Source organism: Cryptomeria japonica, chromosome 2 (assembly GCF_030272615.1).
Source record: "Cryptomeria japonica chromosome 2, Sugi_1.0, whole genome shotgun sequence".
Lineage (NCBI taxonomy): Eukaryota > Viridiplantae > Streptophyta > Pinopsida > Cupressales > Cupressaceae > Cryptomeria > Cryptomeria japonica.
Genome location: NC_081406.1, coordinates 174,066,522 through 174,081,691, shown reverse-complemented (window position 1 = coordinate 174,081,691; position 15,170 = coordinate 174,066,522). Strand labels below are relative to the sequence as shown.

Sequence of the window (15,170 nt, the reverse complement as noted above, 5' to 3'; positions counted from 1 at the left end):
AGGATGGTAGAAGATTCAACCTATGTTTGTTGCTGTTTTTTTTCTTTCCACTTTAGACACCATCGATTTGTGCTATGCTTCAACATTCATGATTTGGTTATTCAATTGAACTAATTGACGTTGAGAAGATATGTATACTTTAACATTGCACTCGGGAAAAATTGCACATGTTACAATCTTCTTGAGAAAAAGAAATGATTGCCTCTTCCTAAATCAATGCTTTGACAAATTCAGCGTGTGGGTTGGCCCCCTTAACATCAATTTTCACCTGCTAGCTGACAAAAGGTTTGGTTTGCGCCAGTAGTTTTATGATATAAAATCACCAAAATTTGGAAAATTAGATAAATTTATGTTTCCTGGGTCAAGATCATAACTTAAAAGATTTATTCAGTAAATTTAAATGACAACGAAGAATAGAAAATGAATTTCCACGCTTTTTTTAAGTCACGCTCAGGCAAAGCTGTGTTCCCATTCCAATCCCACATTACAGACAAGGTGGTAAGAATGGAGCTATAAACATGGCGTGAAGGACAAACAAAAGAATAAAAAATACAGCCGCCTCATTGAAAAGTTGTCAATTAGTTTCACGCGGTTAAAAAGTCATGTAGTTTCCACGAAGAATACCAAAATGTCTCCTTTTTATCCTATATATTCATCTCCTAAACACCAAAATACTTGTGCTCTGAACTTTTAGGGTTTCTGCATTATACGGATCCCAAATAGCCTACACCATGGTTAAAAAGCCGATCTCAAATATATCAAAATGAAGGTAATTCTAGATAGATATTTATATATAACTTCTCTTCATGGATTCATGTCCAGGTTTGAACTCATAGATAGTTTGTCTACAAAATTTGCAGAAAATGGTGTTACAATTGACAATTGAGACCGAGAAAAGAAAGAGGAAGGCCCTCCAGGTGGTTGCAAAGGTAGAAGGTATGCTGCCTGCTTCTTCTCGCCTTTAAACCCTAACCTTAGAATTTGTTTTGCTACATAATCTGATGAATGTATATTTGCATTGCAGGAGTGGATTCTGTGGCTGTGGACATGGAGGAAAAAAAGATGACAGTAATTGGGAAAGTAGACCCTGTGGATGTTACATCAAAACTCAGGAAATCTGGTTTTTGCTTTGCAGAGTTGGTGAGCGTGGAGAAAAATGAGGAGGAGAAAAATAAGGGAGAGAAAAATGAGGAGGAGAATAAGGATGTGGAGATATCAGAGCTCCGAAACGTTTTGTATGTCCAAAGGCCTTATTATGATTGCGCTTATGTCGAGAGGCCTTATTATTACGTCGATGATAATCCCGGCACTTGCACCATATGCTGAATTCTCGTCTCAATTATGCCAACTTTCAGTTTCTGATGTCACATGTTTCGGAAATGTTTTGATTCCCAGTGGGATAGTAGTTTTGTACGGGCCAACTCTCTAGTCTGTAGGAGATTTCGTCATCTTCAGCAGTAGTTTATTCCTTATCCTTCTACTCAGATTATTGGAAAAGCAAATAAACATTCTCTATGCTTAATCTTTGACCAATCCAATAAGGTGAATGCACGTAAATACAAATTTAGATTGTTACAAGATAATTGTTGGTTGATTCGGATGATGCGGTTACATGATATTGTAGTACAAGATATGTAAAGTACAGGGGTATTTAATTTAAAATGATCGGTGAAAGAATCTCCATAGGGGAGAGGGACTAGTAGTCGTTAAAGCTAACTTCTTCAACTAAGGTTTGAAGGCATGACTCATCATGCAAGTCATCAAAATAACATGTCCAGTGCAAAGTGTCCAAAAAATGACTTTTTAAAGATTCAATCAAAACTTAATCTAAAAATCCCTAGTTGTTGAATAAAAAAACAACATTTGTAATTAATATAATATCGCATTTTTATGTAAAATATAACTTATATGAAACTGAAATGGACCAAATACTTATTAGTAATCGTAAATGTGTGTTTTCTCTATCTTTTATATCCAACACCAAAGGACCAATATTTGAACACAAAAATATATAAAATAAAGCTTATATTGTTGAACACTTAAATCTTTGGACAATCCCTCACTTTTCATGGAGAAAAACGAGATATTTATTGTGTTCACCTTTTATATTTGTGAGAAGACAAATTTTTAATATGAAATACTCCAATTCATATGCATTGCTACCCCAATAGTTGTACACATAAGAATAATATTTTTTCACTATGATAAGAGTACTTGTTTAAGTGAGTATCTTATTTTATAAACAACACACTTATAGTGGATAGCTATGATATTTTATTTGAAACAAAAAATTATCTATTTCACTTGTTAATTAATGTATTTATGTCTTTTTTATATAGCATTTATGGATTCTCTTATGTTCAAGTATTGGTCCATTTTGATCAACATTTGGCATTTTTTTATTTGACATCTGGATTATTTATTTACAATATATAGTATAAATATGTGGCAATACTGGATATTATAAGCACAATTGCTATAATGACTATTGGACCCCATTCAACCATTGGCCCCTCCCCCCTAGAGAATTTAAGGATGGGGAGGTGTGGTATATATAAGAAAAATTGGGTCTTTTGTGCACGGTTGTATGTTTCTTAAAAGGTGTAAAATAAAGTTATTTAAGTATAGATAAAAATACTCAATAAATAAGTTGGTTTAGATATCTTTGAGAGATTAAGTGGAGTAAAGAAAAGTGGTTCAAAATCTTCTTCTAATGTTGCTTATGAAATTTGGTACATGTTAGATTTAAAAGACATCGCTACATTAGACAAAATAGATTACTTAAGAGTCCTAATAGCCACCATAATACCATTATCTAGTGGGGTATCCTTGACTAGGGAGTAGGAAAGACTTGAACTTTGTTAGTGTGTTCAGGTTACAAAGTATTCTAGCTCCCCAAAAGTGTTCATCTATTAGTGACCAATTTATGAAGTGCAATTTATAGTAAAACACAACGAGTCTTGATAAATATGATTAGCAAAGTGATAGAAAATAAAGAGATGAAAATTGTTTGAAATTGGTTTGGATTGTAATCAAACCACGGGGAAGTGTCCTAATGTATTTCAACTCTTAAGTTGCAAGATAAATTTCAAAACAAACAACAAATGGTTTATTCCTAATTCATCAATAAATATGAGACAAAAAAAACTAAATGTAGCATTTCACCTAATAAAAAACTACATTATTATGGATGTGCCTCAAGAACTAATATAGACCTAGAAAAATTAGCTTCAAAATCATAAATTTAAGATGCAAAATAAGCGATAGCCTACTAATGGCCCTCGACATGTTTTATATCCAATAGGGTGGCCTTAACCCCATCGAATTATCTTTCAAAAATTTTATGAGGGGTTCTTCAAATGATTTTTAATGCTATTGTGAATCTAAAAACTCTTAATAAACTGTTAAACTAACTTACAAGTGAAATGTTATGAGAGCTAACCATACATAAATAAAAGGTTAAGGAAGAACCTAGCTCTTAGCTTTCAAATATGATTATGTATCAAAATATTTATAAGCAATATGATTTTAAATTTATATATGTTAATAAATTATTTCAATCAAAGAATAAGCATGAAAAACTTAGTAACGATGTTAAATGGTGCATTGAAACTGAATAAAGAAACTAGGCTAGGGGAATAGTTTTGGGAACAAGGTGACGGGTCAACCAAAAAAGGTTTTTGGGATTTTAAAGTAAACTAAATTAGAAACCATATATCTAACACACTCAAGTGATAGTTTGACATGAAAATAACTTACAACTACTAATCTATCAAACAAAGGCAATATAGGATTAGTGGAAATGAAATTGGTTATATATGATTAGTAAATCCAAAGTATGAAGGTGAATTGAAGATGAATTTTTAAAAAAAAGTTGGGGGGGAAGGAGGTTGGATGGCAAAACACTAAGGAATAGGCCTCACTAATAAAAATCAGAATAGTGAGAGATATAAAAATAGATTAAAAAGGTGATTCAAATAGATGGTGATGTCTTTGATGTCTAGAGGGAGAGTTATGAAGAGAAGAGTACAATTATTTTAAAATAACTATTAAACGAAATTATTCAACTTGTTAGAACCATTGAAAATGAACCACGTATTATCATATATTATATTGAAACATTGTCTAATAAAAAATTAAACTATCTAATGCATTCAATATGAAGCTAAATAACTTTAAAAAATTGAAGCAATTTTATGGAGTATTCTATAAGATTAAATAGGAAAAAATATGTAAGCAAATCAAATTTTCACTTTTTTCATATAAAAATGAGTGAAAGATATTCTCTTTTGTTGGGCCTACTTGGGGAGTACAAATATGCAAACTTAATAGGTAATAAGCCCTAAAAATTAATTACCTTTTCTTTCAAATTTATTTTAAGAGAATAAAAATTCAACATCACCTTATTAGGCATCAATCTATAGGCTTGTTTGTGAATGAAAATTAAGCTTATTTTTTTAAGGAAGCTTAAAAACTTGAAGGTGCCTATCTAGTGGTAGGTGGTTTCTTTAATTTTAACCTTACTAAGGTAGGATGGTTTAACAAGTGAAAGAGGATAAGTCCAATGGCAATTAAGAATGGGGTTATGATATGGAAGAAGAATAAAAATTAAATGAAATTAAACATAGAAAACTCTAAATAAGACCACAAAAATAACATGGTAAAGGGAACATGTATGAATAGAGATAACTTAAACTAGGAAATAAGACCACAAAAATAACATGGTAAAGGGAGCATGTATGAATAGAGATAACTTAAACTAGGAAAAAGAGGTCAAAATGACATAATATGCACACAAATAGGCTAGGGATAAAATGGAAACTAAGGAAAAGGCCTCACTAATATAAATGAGAATAGTGAGAGATATAAAAATAGATTAAAAATGTGATTCGAATATATGGTGATGTCTTTTATTCCTAGAGGGAAAGTTATGAAGAAAAGAGTACAATTATTTGAAATAAAAAATATTAAAGGAAATGATTCAACTTGTTAAAACCATTGAAAATGAAACACCTATTATCATAGATTATATTGAAACACTATCTAATAAAACATTAAACTATCGAATGCATTCAATATGAAGCTAAATAACTCTTAAAATTTTTTAGGCAATTTCATGGAGTCTTCTATAAGAATAAATAGGAAAAATTACGAAAATAGAGATCTAGAGAGAGAGAGAGAGAGAGAGAGAGAGAGAGAGAGAGAGAGAGATTGATTTTGGGGGTGGCTATTTAGGGGCTTCCCTAAGTCAAACCCATGTTTTGGTGTTTCCAACTCCATGACCAACCAAGATTAGTAAAATTATCATAGATAAGACAATGAAGTAATATATTGACAAATAGATAATGTTATGAATGGATATAGTACAATAGTATCAAGTTACCACAATGAATGAGAGAGAATCCAATCCAATATGTAATGCCCCGTCAGGAACCCTAAAGGAAAAACATAATAATCTATGCAACTAAGGGTGAAATAATTTTTTTTTTTTAATTTATTTAAGTGCATGAATTTAAACCTTAGCACACCTAATAACATAGCGGAAATCTAACACCTGAGTTTCCTAAGGGTTACCAACGAATATGACTTCGTGAATTAAATATTTAAGATAAAATTTCCACAATGAAAGAATCTAAAATACTTCAAGCAATCATATATTATATACAACAGAATTAAGAAATTGAAATAGCATACATTACAATATTTCTTTGCTTTCAATATTCGAAAATACATGTTTTCAAAGGAGAAATTACATCATGAGCTAAAATGTTACGAAATGAAAGTTACATATAGTTTCTTTTCAAAACTTCTAGTTTTCAACTGAGTAAAGGATAGGAACAAGAGTTGGTACATGAATCACGATCCAAGAACATCAGCGAAGTCCTTCCTCACCTGCAGATGCGTACCAGAACATCCGATGGGAAGTGACACTACCACCCGACCATGTGATTCCGGAAGGGAACCACCCCACCGTGCTGGAGATAGTAGATAACCCTCAAGCAAGCAAAATGAAACAAGAATGAAAGGACTACAAGACTCCACTTACAATCATGTGACCCAACTCACAAAACACTAGTGACTCTAAGGAGAAAGTGTCATCGCATGTCTTACGGTGGATACCATGGTACAGCCTCCATAGGTCCCGGCCCCCATCCTGGGTTATCCTAGTAACCTCTCCCAAACCTCCGATTCCAACTAAGACTCATGCGGACCTTACCAATCCTCTCATGAAGACAAGCTGGTAAGTTTTCCATTCCAGGCCTTCTCGCTACATTATGAGTCCTATACTAGCACTCACCTATGTGCGAGGCACATTGTTTTATTTAACTTTTATTCTACCCTTCCCTAGTCATTTATTAGATTTTCGCTTTCTTAACCAACTTCCAACAGGTTATCCTGTTACCACTTTGGGCACGGCCCCCCCTCAAAAGCCACTCTCTCTCTTAGGACACTAAGGGTTAGTTCTATCTACAAAGCTTCTATGGCGACACAGACAACCATTCCCAATCTTGTCCTACCTCAAATGAAAGATTACTAACCTAAGGTTGACCATTACGAACAACTCATAGTGGCTCATTTCCTTAAGGTTATACATCTAAATAACTGGCCAAGACACAGCACACAAGACATACTGACAACATGACTTAATGTACTTAGTTGCAACCACCATATAAAACAAGGTAATCTTACGTACCAACATCTATCACAAAATTAACTTGCAATACGAATATACGTTGTCAAGACACGAAGAACAATATGGTGGGTATAACATAGAATTTTACTTATTGACAAGTTTAAGAGTTCGATTACTCTTGTTAACTACTATAGGTACGCCACCTTAATAATTTCCATTTATACAATAGACGAAGATTAAAATAGATATATTTATTTCATCAAGGAAGTCTTACAATAAGACATAATAGATTTCTTCCATATAATAACAAGTGTGAAATTTGAACTTAAACACTATTCCACTTCTATAGTCATAACGTAATCACAACTTCTATTATATGATTTTATTTAACAATCCCTAACGATAAATAAAACATAACCTTAACTATTTCATAAGCAAGACAATAACATGACATATAACAGGGATTATAAATATTAATGAACGTAAACTAAGGAATTCCTGACCTATTTGAAGTGTTGATCAATATGCAAGACCTTAATGCCCTCTTGCCGATAAATGCACCTTGCTTGCGATCCTTTTCACCAATACGTTCCAACTCTATCAAAGAAACAGACAAACAACTCTCTTGATACTATCAAACACTATCCTTTCTAAACAACTCTCTCTTGATACTATAAAAAAAAAAAAAACACTATCCTCTCTAACTCTATTCTTCTTTCTACAATCCACCATCCTTCCTTGGATGTCAAAAATGACTTCTCTAATTCTTCGTTGCCTCTCCCCTCTCCTTCTCTTCCAACTCAATGGTCTATATATAAGGTTGTCATCTACCCTCTTTCCTACTTTCAAGCTACCTCTACTAGAGGTGGATTGACTCTAAGTGACACCACTCAAGATCTAATTGCATCATAACAGTCCTAATCGTATATGAATACCTATGTGTTCACCATGTAAAGTTATGCATTAAGCATTTCATGACACCACACCACTAAAGTGGTTAAGTCCATATTAATAATTTATCCATGAGGTTTTTTACTCCAATGACTAAGTCAACTTTACTAAAAATAACTTCCTAAAAATGAGCAAATTAAATAACTATCTAATACACGTTGATAATGGTGGATATGGATGGGTTTACGTGGGTTGGTAAACCACATTATTCTCCAAGTTACTCCCTACATTACCTCTTAACCCTTCATTAATTCCTTCCACGACATACCTGAATGGATATGGTTGCATATAAATTGGTGTCACTTTCTACTTAGGTGGTGAGTGAATCAACGTGGAGAAGCCTTTATTTGTATTAAAGAAACCATCTTTTCTCGGTCATTACTTGTAACAGTTTCTGCATTTCCTAAGTCTCGGTGGCTTCCAGTATACCATTAAACTTGTCGACTTCTGCTTGCAAATGGTTGTTACATGGAATAGGCCTCGTGGTTTTCTACTTGCTATGTGGAGCATGTTTTATCGAAAGGGAGGAGGGTCGACAAAATAAACCGGTCTCCCTACCATTACACCGTGGTTGATTATCGCTTTGAACAGCGAGAGGTGTCATTCATTACCCGCTGACTGAAGTGTAAATGCAGGAAACCTCACATCGCTCGCTGGTTGTAGTGATAACGGCGGAAGAGGGAGTACGTGGTATGTGAAGGAGGAGGGTAGTCGGTGGTAATACCGACCCCTCCCCATATTAAGGGGGGTGGTCGATATTACCATCGACCACCATTGACCAAACTACAAGCTTTAAACCCCGCCACCTCCTATATAGTCGAATCTATTTTTATTTGTTTTAATATAATTTCCTTATTATATTTTAATAATTAATTAATAACTTTAATTAATATAAATATTTAAATATTAATCCTTCTTAGCAAATTATATTTGTAAATGTATATTTTGGTTTCCAATATTTATAATGAGTGGCTTTTCATATATATATTCAAACAATTGAATTATATATATTACATGTTCGAAAAGTTTATTAAATATGATATATTTATAATTCTAATTATATACATGCATATACAAAAACACAATAACCCGATGGGCGATATCAACTACGGATAATACGATCACCTTATCTTAACTCCAATAACTACTTATAGGTGACTATTGCCTTCCGAGTATATTATGTCCTTACATATATTCAAACGATCGAATTTCAACTATCGAGCTAACAAGCTGATAAAATTCATATCAACTCATACCAAGATATTAACTCGTCCTTCATAAACAATATTAAGTCACTAGATTACTTGATTCTTTTTCCTCCAATTACCAAAACTACTCTTTTCTCTTATAGATGTAATAAACATAACAATTACCAATGACATACAAAATTTGGGAACCCTAGACACGCAAACTGAGCAAGCATCATGCGACTTTATAAAGATCAAGCAATAAAATATGAAGACCAAACCAATTGACAGAACGACTAACTGAAGGCACTCACCTGAGTGTAACTGACTAAAAATAGGGTCAACTACTATCTCCTTCACTTCCATCGGAAAATATAAGGCATGCTCAGACCTGTGTAGCCAGGTGGAGATGATACCCCGTACCTACCTGGTACTTGTACCTACAACATCATGCATCACTGACCACACATGCATACATACATATATAGAAATTTCAACATACACACCGATGAAGGAGATTCGCGACGTTCCCTGTCTCACCGAGATGAGTGAAGGAAAACCATCTCCATGCATCCCATACACTCGTAGATACACAACACATAGTGCATAGATGAAATAAAGCGCCAGTACATAGCAATGAACCATATAATGCCATAAAACGTAAGTACATAAATATTGCAAATGAATCATATGTCTCATAATCATATAAAACATGGAACAATGTTATACAATTCTAAATAACCAATGATAATGTATCCACTGAGAATAATAAGAACAAAATATCAGTTCAAACTAGTAAGGGTACTACATTCTCCCCCCCAAGACTAGGCTTACTCCTGGAAGCCTAAAACAAATATGAATATAACTCTCTCATCTTCACTGCATCCTCCCAAGTTGCTGAGGTCTCATCATTTGGGTCCCATAGGACCCTTACCTGGTCGATGGTGCGACCCCTGAGGATCAAATCCCGATCCTGAAGAATGCGCACGGGTTCCATGGAAAGTTGCCCATCCTCGACCTGCAAAGAGTTCCAATCAAGAACATGTGTCACATCAGGGTGATAAGGTCGAAGAACTGAAACATGAAAGACATCGTGGATGCGGGATAGACTCGGTGGCAAGGCAAGGCAGTAAGCAACAGGACCTATCCTCTCAAGAATCTCAAAAGGGCCTACAAACCAAGGCGCCAACTTAGAACCCTTCCCATAACGGATCAGACTCTTCTGTGGACGTACTCTCAGAAACACACGTTCACCAACAGAAAATTGACGATCTATCCTATAAGCATCTGCATACTTCTTCTGCCTATCCTGTGCAGCTACCAAATGCTCTCGAATTCGCCCCACCTGTTGCTCCATCTCCCGAAGAATATCTGGACCTATAAGCACCCTATCCTCTAACCGATCCCAACTCAAAGGAGTACGGCAAGGACAACCATATAATGCCTGAAAGGGGGACATACCTATGGAGCTATGATATCCATTGTTATATGCAAACTCTACAAGGTAGATATAATCCTCCCAACGCGACTGCTGGTCCATAACATACATGCGAAGCATGTCCTCCAAAACCCGATTCACTCTCTCTGTCTGACCATCCGTCTCTGGGTGATAGGTTGAACTAAAGTTCAACTGAGTTCCCAAAGCATGCTGAAGTGAGGTCCACAAAGCTGAAGTAAATACAGGATCTCTATCAGAGATGATCCGCCTCGGAATCCCATGCAGTTTCACTACTTCTTCCAAGAAGACTCGTGCCACCACTGCTGCTATATAGGAAGCTTGAATAGGAACAAAATGAGCAATCTTAGTCAACCTATCAACTATGACCATGATGGCATCATGTCGACGCGAAGAGACAGGCAACCCAACAATGAAATCCATGGAAATGATATCCCATTTCCAATCCGGTATCAAATTAGGTTGAAGAAGCCCTGCCGGGTGCTGATGCTTTGCCTTCACCCGCTAACATTCTAAACACTTTGACACGAAATCGGCAATGTCACGTTTCATACCTTCCCAATGATAAATTTGTCTAAGATCTGCGTGCATCTTCTTGACACCTTGATGTGCTAAATAAGGTGCACGATGGGCCTCAGTCATGATCAAGACACGAAGACCCTCTAAAGAAGGTACATAGACTTGCCCATGGTAACGAAGAAGTCCATCTGCCTCAAGATTATATCTATAATATCTTCCCTCTAAAGGCCTTTCGAACTCTGAGAATCCTCTCTCTCAAGTCAACTCCAAGGGACAATACCGAAACTTCATGCCACCTACGACTCAAAGCATCTGCCACCACGTTCTCTTTCCCCTGAATGTATCGAACATCAAAATCAGACTCGCAGAGAAATTCCATCCATCTCCATTGTCGAGCATTCAAATTTGGTTGTGTGAAAATATACTGTAGACTACGGTGATCACTATGCAGTTCAAAACGACGCCCTAACAGAAAATGACGCCATCTAACCAAAGCATGAACTACAGCTACCAACTCCAAATCGTGAACTGGATAGTTCAACTCGTGGTTCTTGAGTTTGCGAGACTCATAAGCAACCACTCGTCCATCTTGCATAAGCACTGCACCTATACCTTCCAAAGAGGCATCTGTGCATACTATAAAATCTCTAGATGGATCAGGAACTGCCAAAATCGGAGCACTGACAAGGAGTTCCTTCAAGGTATGAAAAGTTGACTCTCATTCTTCTGACCAAACAAACTTCTTCCCTTTCCGCTGTAGAGAAGTGATCGGGTGACCTATCCGGGAAAAACCTTGAACAAATCGACGGTAGTATCCAGCCAAACCCATAAAACTCTGAACTTCAGAAACGCTGGTTGGCACTGGCCAATCAACAATGGCTTGGATCTTTGAAGGATCCACGGATACACCTTCCCTTGAAACTATATGACCAAGATAGTTTACCTCTGATTGAAAAAAATCACACTTTGCCAAATTAGCATAAAGTTGGTTTTCCCTCAAGCACTGCATTACTTGTCGTAAGTGACCTTCATGTTCTTCCATAGTTCTAGAATAAATTAATATGTCATCTAAGAACACAAGGACAAAATGATCAAGGTAGGTGCGAAAAACCCCATTCATGAGGCTCATGAAAACTGAAGGTGCATTCGTCAACCCAAATGGTACTACTGTGAACTCATAGTGACCATAACGAGTGTGAAACGCTGTCTTATGAATATCTGCATCCTAGATACGCAATTGGTGATATCCAGATTTCAGGTCAATCTTAGAGAATATCTTGGCTCCCTTTACCTGATCAAAAAGATCATCAATACGAGGCAAAGGATATCGATTCCGGATGGTTACCTTATTCAGCTGTCGGTAGTCAATGCATAACCGAAGAGAACCATCCTTCTTCTTAACAAAGATAACAGGCGCACCCCAAGGAGAAACACTAGGACGAATAAATCCCTTGGCTAACAATTCTTCTAGTTGTAACTTCAATTCACTCAACTCCTAAGTGGTCATCCGATATGGAGCTCTCGAAATAGGTTCTGCACCAGGAACCAAATCAATGTGAAAGTCTATGTCTCTCTTTGGAGGCATAGCAGGAATATCCAATGGAAATACATCAGCATACTCTTGAAGAATAGGGTGACTATCAAGAGCGATTTCTCGACTCTTTAACTCATCCATGTCCTCAAGAGTAACTACGAAAAGCTGACACCCTCTACGCATGCACCGCTTAAGTTGCATAGCAGAGATCATACATAAGGATATTGGTCTCTGAACTCCAACAATTTTCACTTCCTTGCCAAGGTCATCTAAACACTCCACTGTCTTTTTGCGACAATCTACGTGAGCATTATGAGAAGATAGCCAATCCATTCCCAACACAACTCCATAAGAACCCAAAGGAATGACTCGAAGGTCAACTGAAGTAACTATGGTTCCTAGATTCAACTCACAACTGGGAATAAAGGCATCTAAAGAAACACGGACACCTGTTGCCAACTCTACTTGCCACCTATTCATTTCCTTAGCAGACGTGAGTCCACACCGCTCCACAATAGATGAAGAAATGAAAGAATCTGAAGCTCCGGAATCAAAAAGTACAGAGATAGGGATACCTCACAACACACCTGCTCCTTCTATAACCGTACCTTGATGATCAGCTTGGCAGTTATCCACCACTGCGAACACTCTGTGAGATCTGCCTGCATCTCCCACTGTAGGCTCTGACGCTGCCGGTCGTTGACTTCCTATGTTGTGGAAACACTGAGGACACTGTGCAGCTCTGTGACCATACTGCCCACAAGAGAAGCAAGCTCCTCTATTACTTGTCAGAACACTGGATTGCTGATAATTTCCCTGGCTAGGAGCATGAGAAGCACTTTGCGAGGATTCCCCTGTAGGGCCCTATCTGCCCCTCTGCCAATTTCTGTTTTTCTTAAATTGAGCATTGCCACCCTTCTGGCTCTGGAACTGTTTTGGTTTTGACGGTTGCTGCTGCTGTGGTTCACCCTTAGCAGGTGCCTGAGGAGTTCTAAATGGTGCAGCTGACTGAAACTGATTACCACGAGCTCTATTTCCACTGGAAGGAGCACTCCCTATGTACACACCTGTTTGCCCACCAAGAGCATGGCTAAGGTTTAGCTCTACCAATCAGGCCTTTGCCACAGCTGTCTCCACTGATGTTGGCTCAAACACCCTAACACCTCCACTAATGCGATCATTCAAGCCCCTCAAGAAATGTTGTACAAGAATAGCCTCATTATTACCAATTCCAGCATACTGCTTGAGCTCATAGAATCTGTGCTCATACTGGTCTACCGTCATACCATACTGTCGCAGTGCATGGAACTCATCTACCCAAGTCTATTTCCACTGGGGCGAGAGAAACCGTGCCCAAAATCTCTCCAGAAACAGCTCCCATGTCACAGTGTTAATGCACACACCAATCATTTCCTCCTCCAATCTCCACCAGATTGACGCAAATTTTTCGAGACACATAATAGCACATCTTGCCTTAGTGTTGCTACTATATGGGCACATAGCAAAACACCTATCCAGACTGATAAGCCAAGTCTCTGCCTCTAGACCGGTACCCATACCATTAGAGAAAGGAGGGTTGGACCTCATCAAGTCCTTTATGTGACCCAAAGAAACTGGATCTTCATTGTTTGCAATCCCTCTCCTTCTGGGTGATCTTTCCCTCTCTCTCTCTCTTCTGGCATTAGCTGAACAACCTCAGGCCTAGGACCTAACCTAGCAAGGACCTCCTGAAACATTTGTCTCAACTCTTCCCTTTCGGGAACCTGTTCTTCTGCATGAGGTAAGTCTTGATGAACAAACTATTCTAGCTCAGCACTAACATGAGCAGGTGGTGGTGAAGGACTATGATGATCAGAACCACGGCCTCGTCCTCCACCTCTTCCTCTACCTCTGCCTCTATTGCGACCACCCATACGGCCACCTCCCCTAGCTCTCCTAGCCATGACCGAGTACTACAAAAGAGAAAAGGTTCAGATTTATGACAAGGATAAACAAGGAAAAACACAAATGTTAACACCTAAATAAAAATCAAGTTGAATAGGCACACTACAAACCCAGAGTACCCAGTGTTGAAACTTTTGCTCTGATACCAAATGTAATGCCCCATCAGGAACCCTAAAGGAAAAACATCATAATCTATGCAACTAAGGGTGAAATAATTTTTATTTTTTTTTAATTTAAGTGCATGAATTTAAACCTTAGCACACCTAATAACATAGCGGAAATCTAACACCTGAGTTTCCTAAGGGTTAACAATGAATATGACTTCGTGAATTAAATATTTAAGATAAAATTTCCACAATGAAAGAATCTAAAATACTTCAAGCAATCATATACTATATACAACAGAATTAAGTAATTGAAATAGCATACATTACAATATTTCTTTGCTTTCAATATTCGAAAATACATGTTTTCAAAGAAGAAATTACATCATGAGCTAAAATGTTACGAAATGAAAGTTACATATAGTTTCTTTTCAAAACTTCTAGTTTTCAACTGAGTAAAGGATAGGAACAAGAGTTGGTACATGAATCACGATCCAAGAACATCAGCGAAGTCCTTCCTCGCCTGAAGATGCATACCAGAACATCCGATGGGAAGTGACACTACCACCCGACCATGTGATTCCGCAAGGGAACCACCCCACCGTGCTGGAGATAGTAGATAACCCTCAAGCAAGAAAAATGAAACAAGAACGAAAGGACTACAAGACTCCACTTACAATCATGTGACCCAACTTACAAAACACTAGTGACTCTAAGGAGAAAGTGTCATTGCATGTCTTACGGTGGATACCATGGTACAGCCTCCATAGGTCTCGGCCCCCATCCTGGGTTATCCTAGTAACCTCTCCCGAACCTCCGATTCCAACTAAGACTCATGCAA

At 37.1% G+C, this 15,170-nt stretch overlaps 1 protein-coding gene across 1 annotated transcript; it reads left to right on the top strand.

The window, feature by feature from the left end:
• Positions 1-863: 863 nt before the first annotated feature.
• On the top strand, positions 864-1,326 carry LOC131051762 (heavy metal-associated isoprenylated plant protein 39-like). The gene is made up of 2 exons (XM_057986369.2): positions 864-936; positions 1,025-1,326. Exons 1-2 carry the CDS (start codon positions 864-866, stop codon positions 1,324-1,326), a joined length of 375 nt encoding a protein of 124 aa, XP_057842352.2.
• The last annotated feature ends 13,844 nt before the right edge of the window (positions 1,327-15,170 follow it).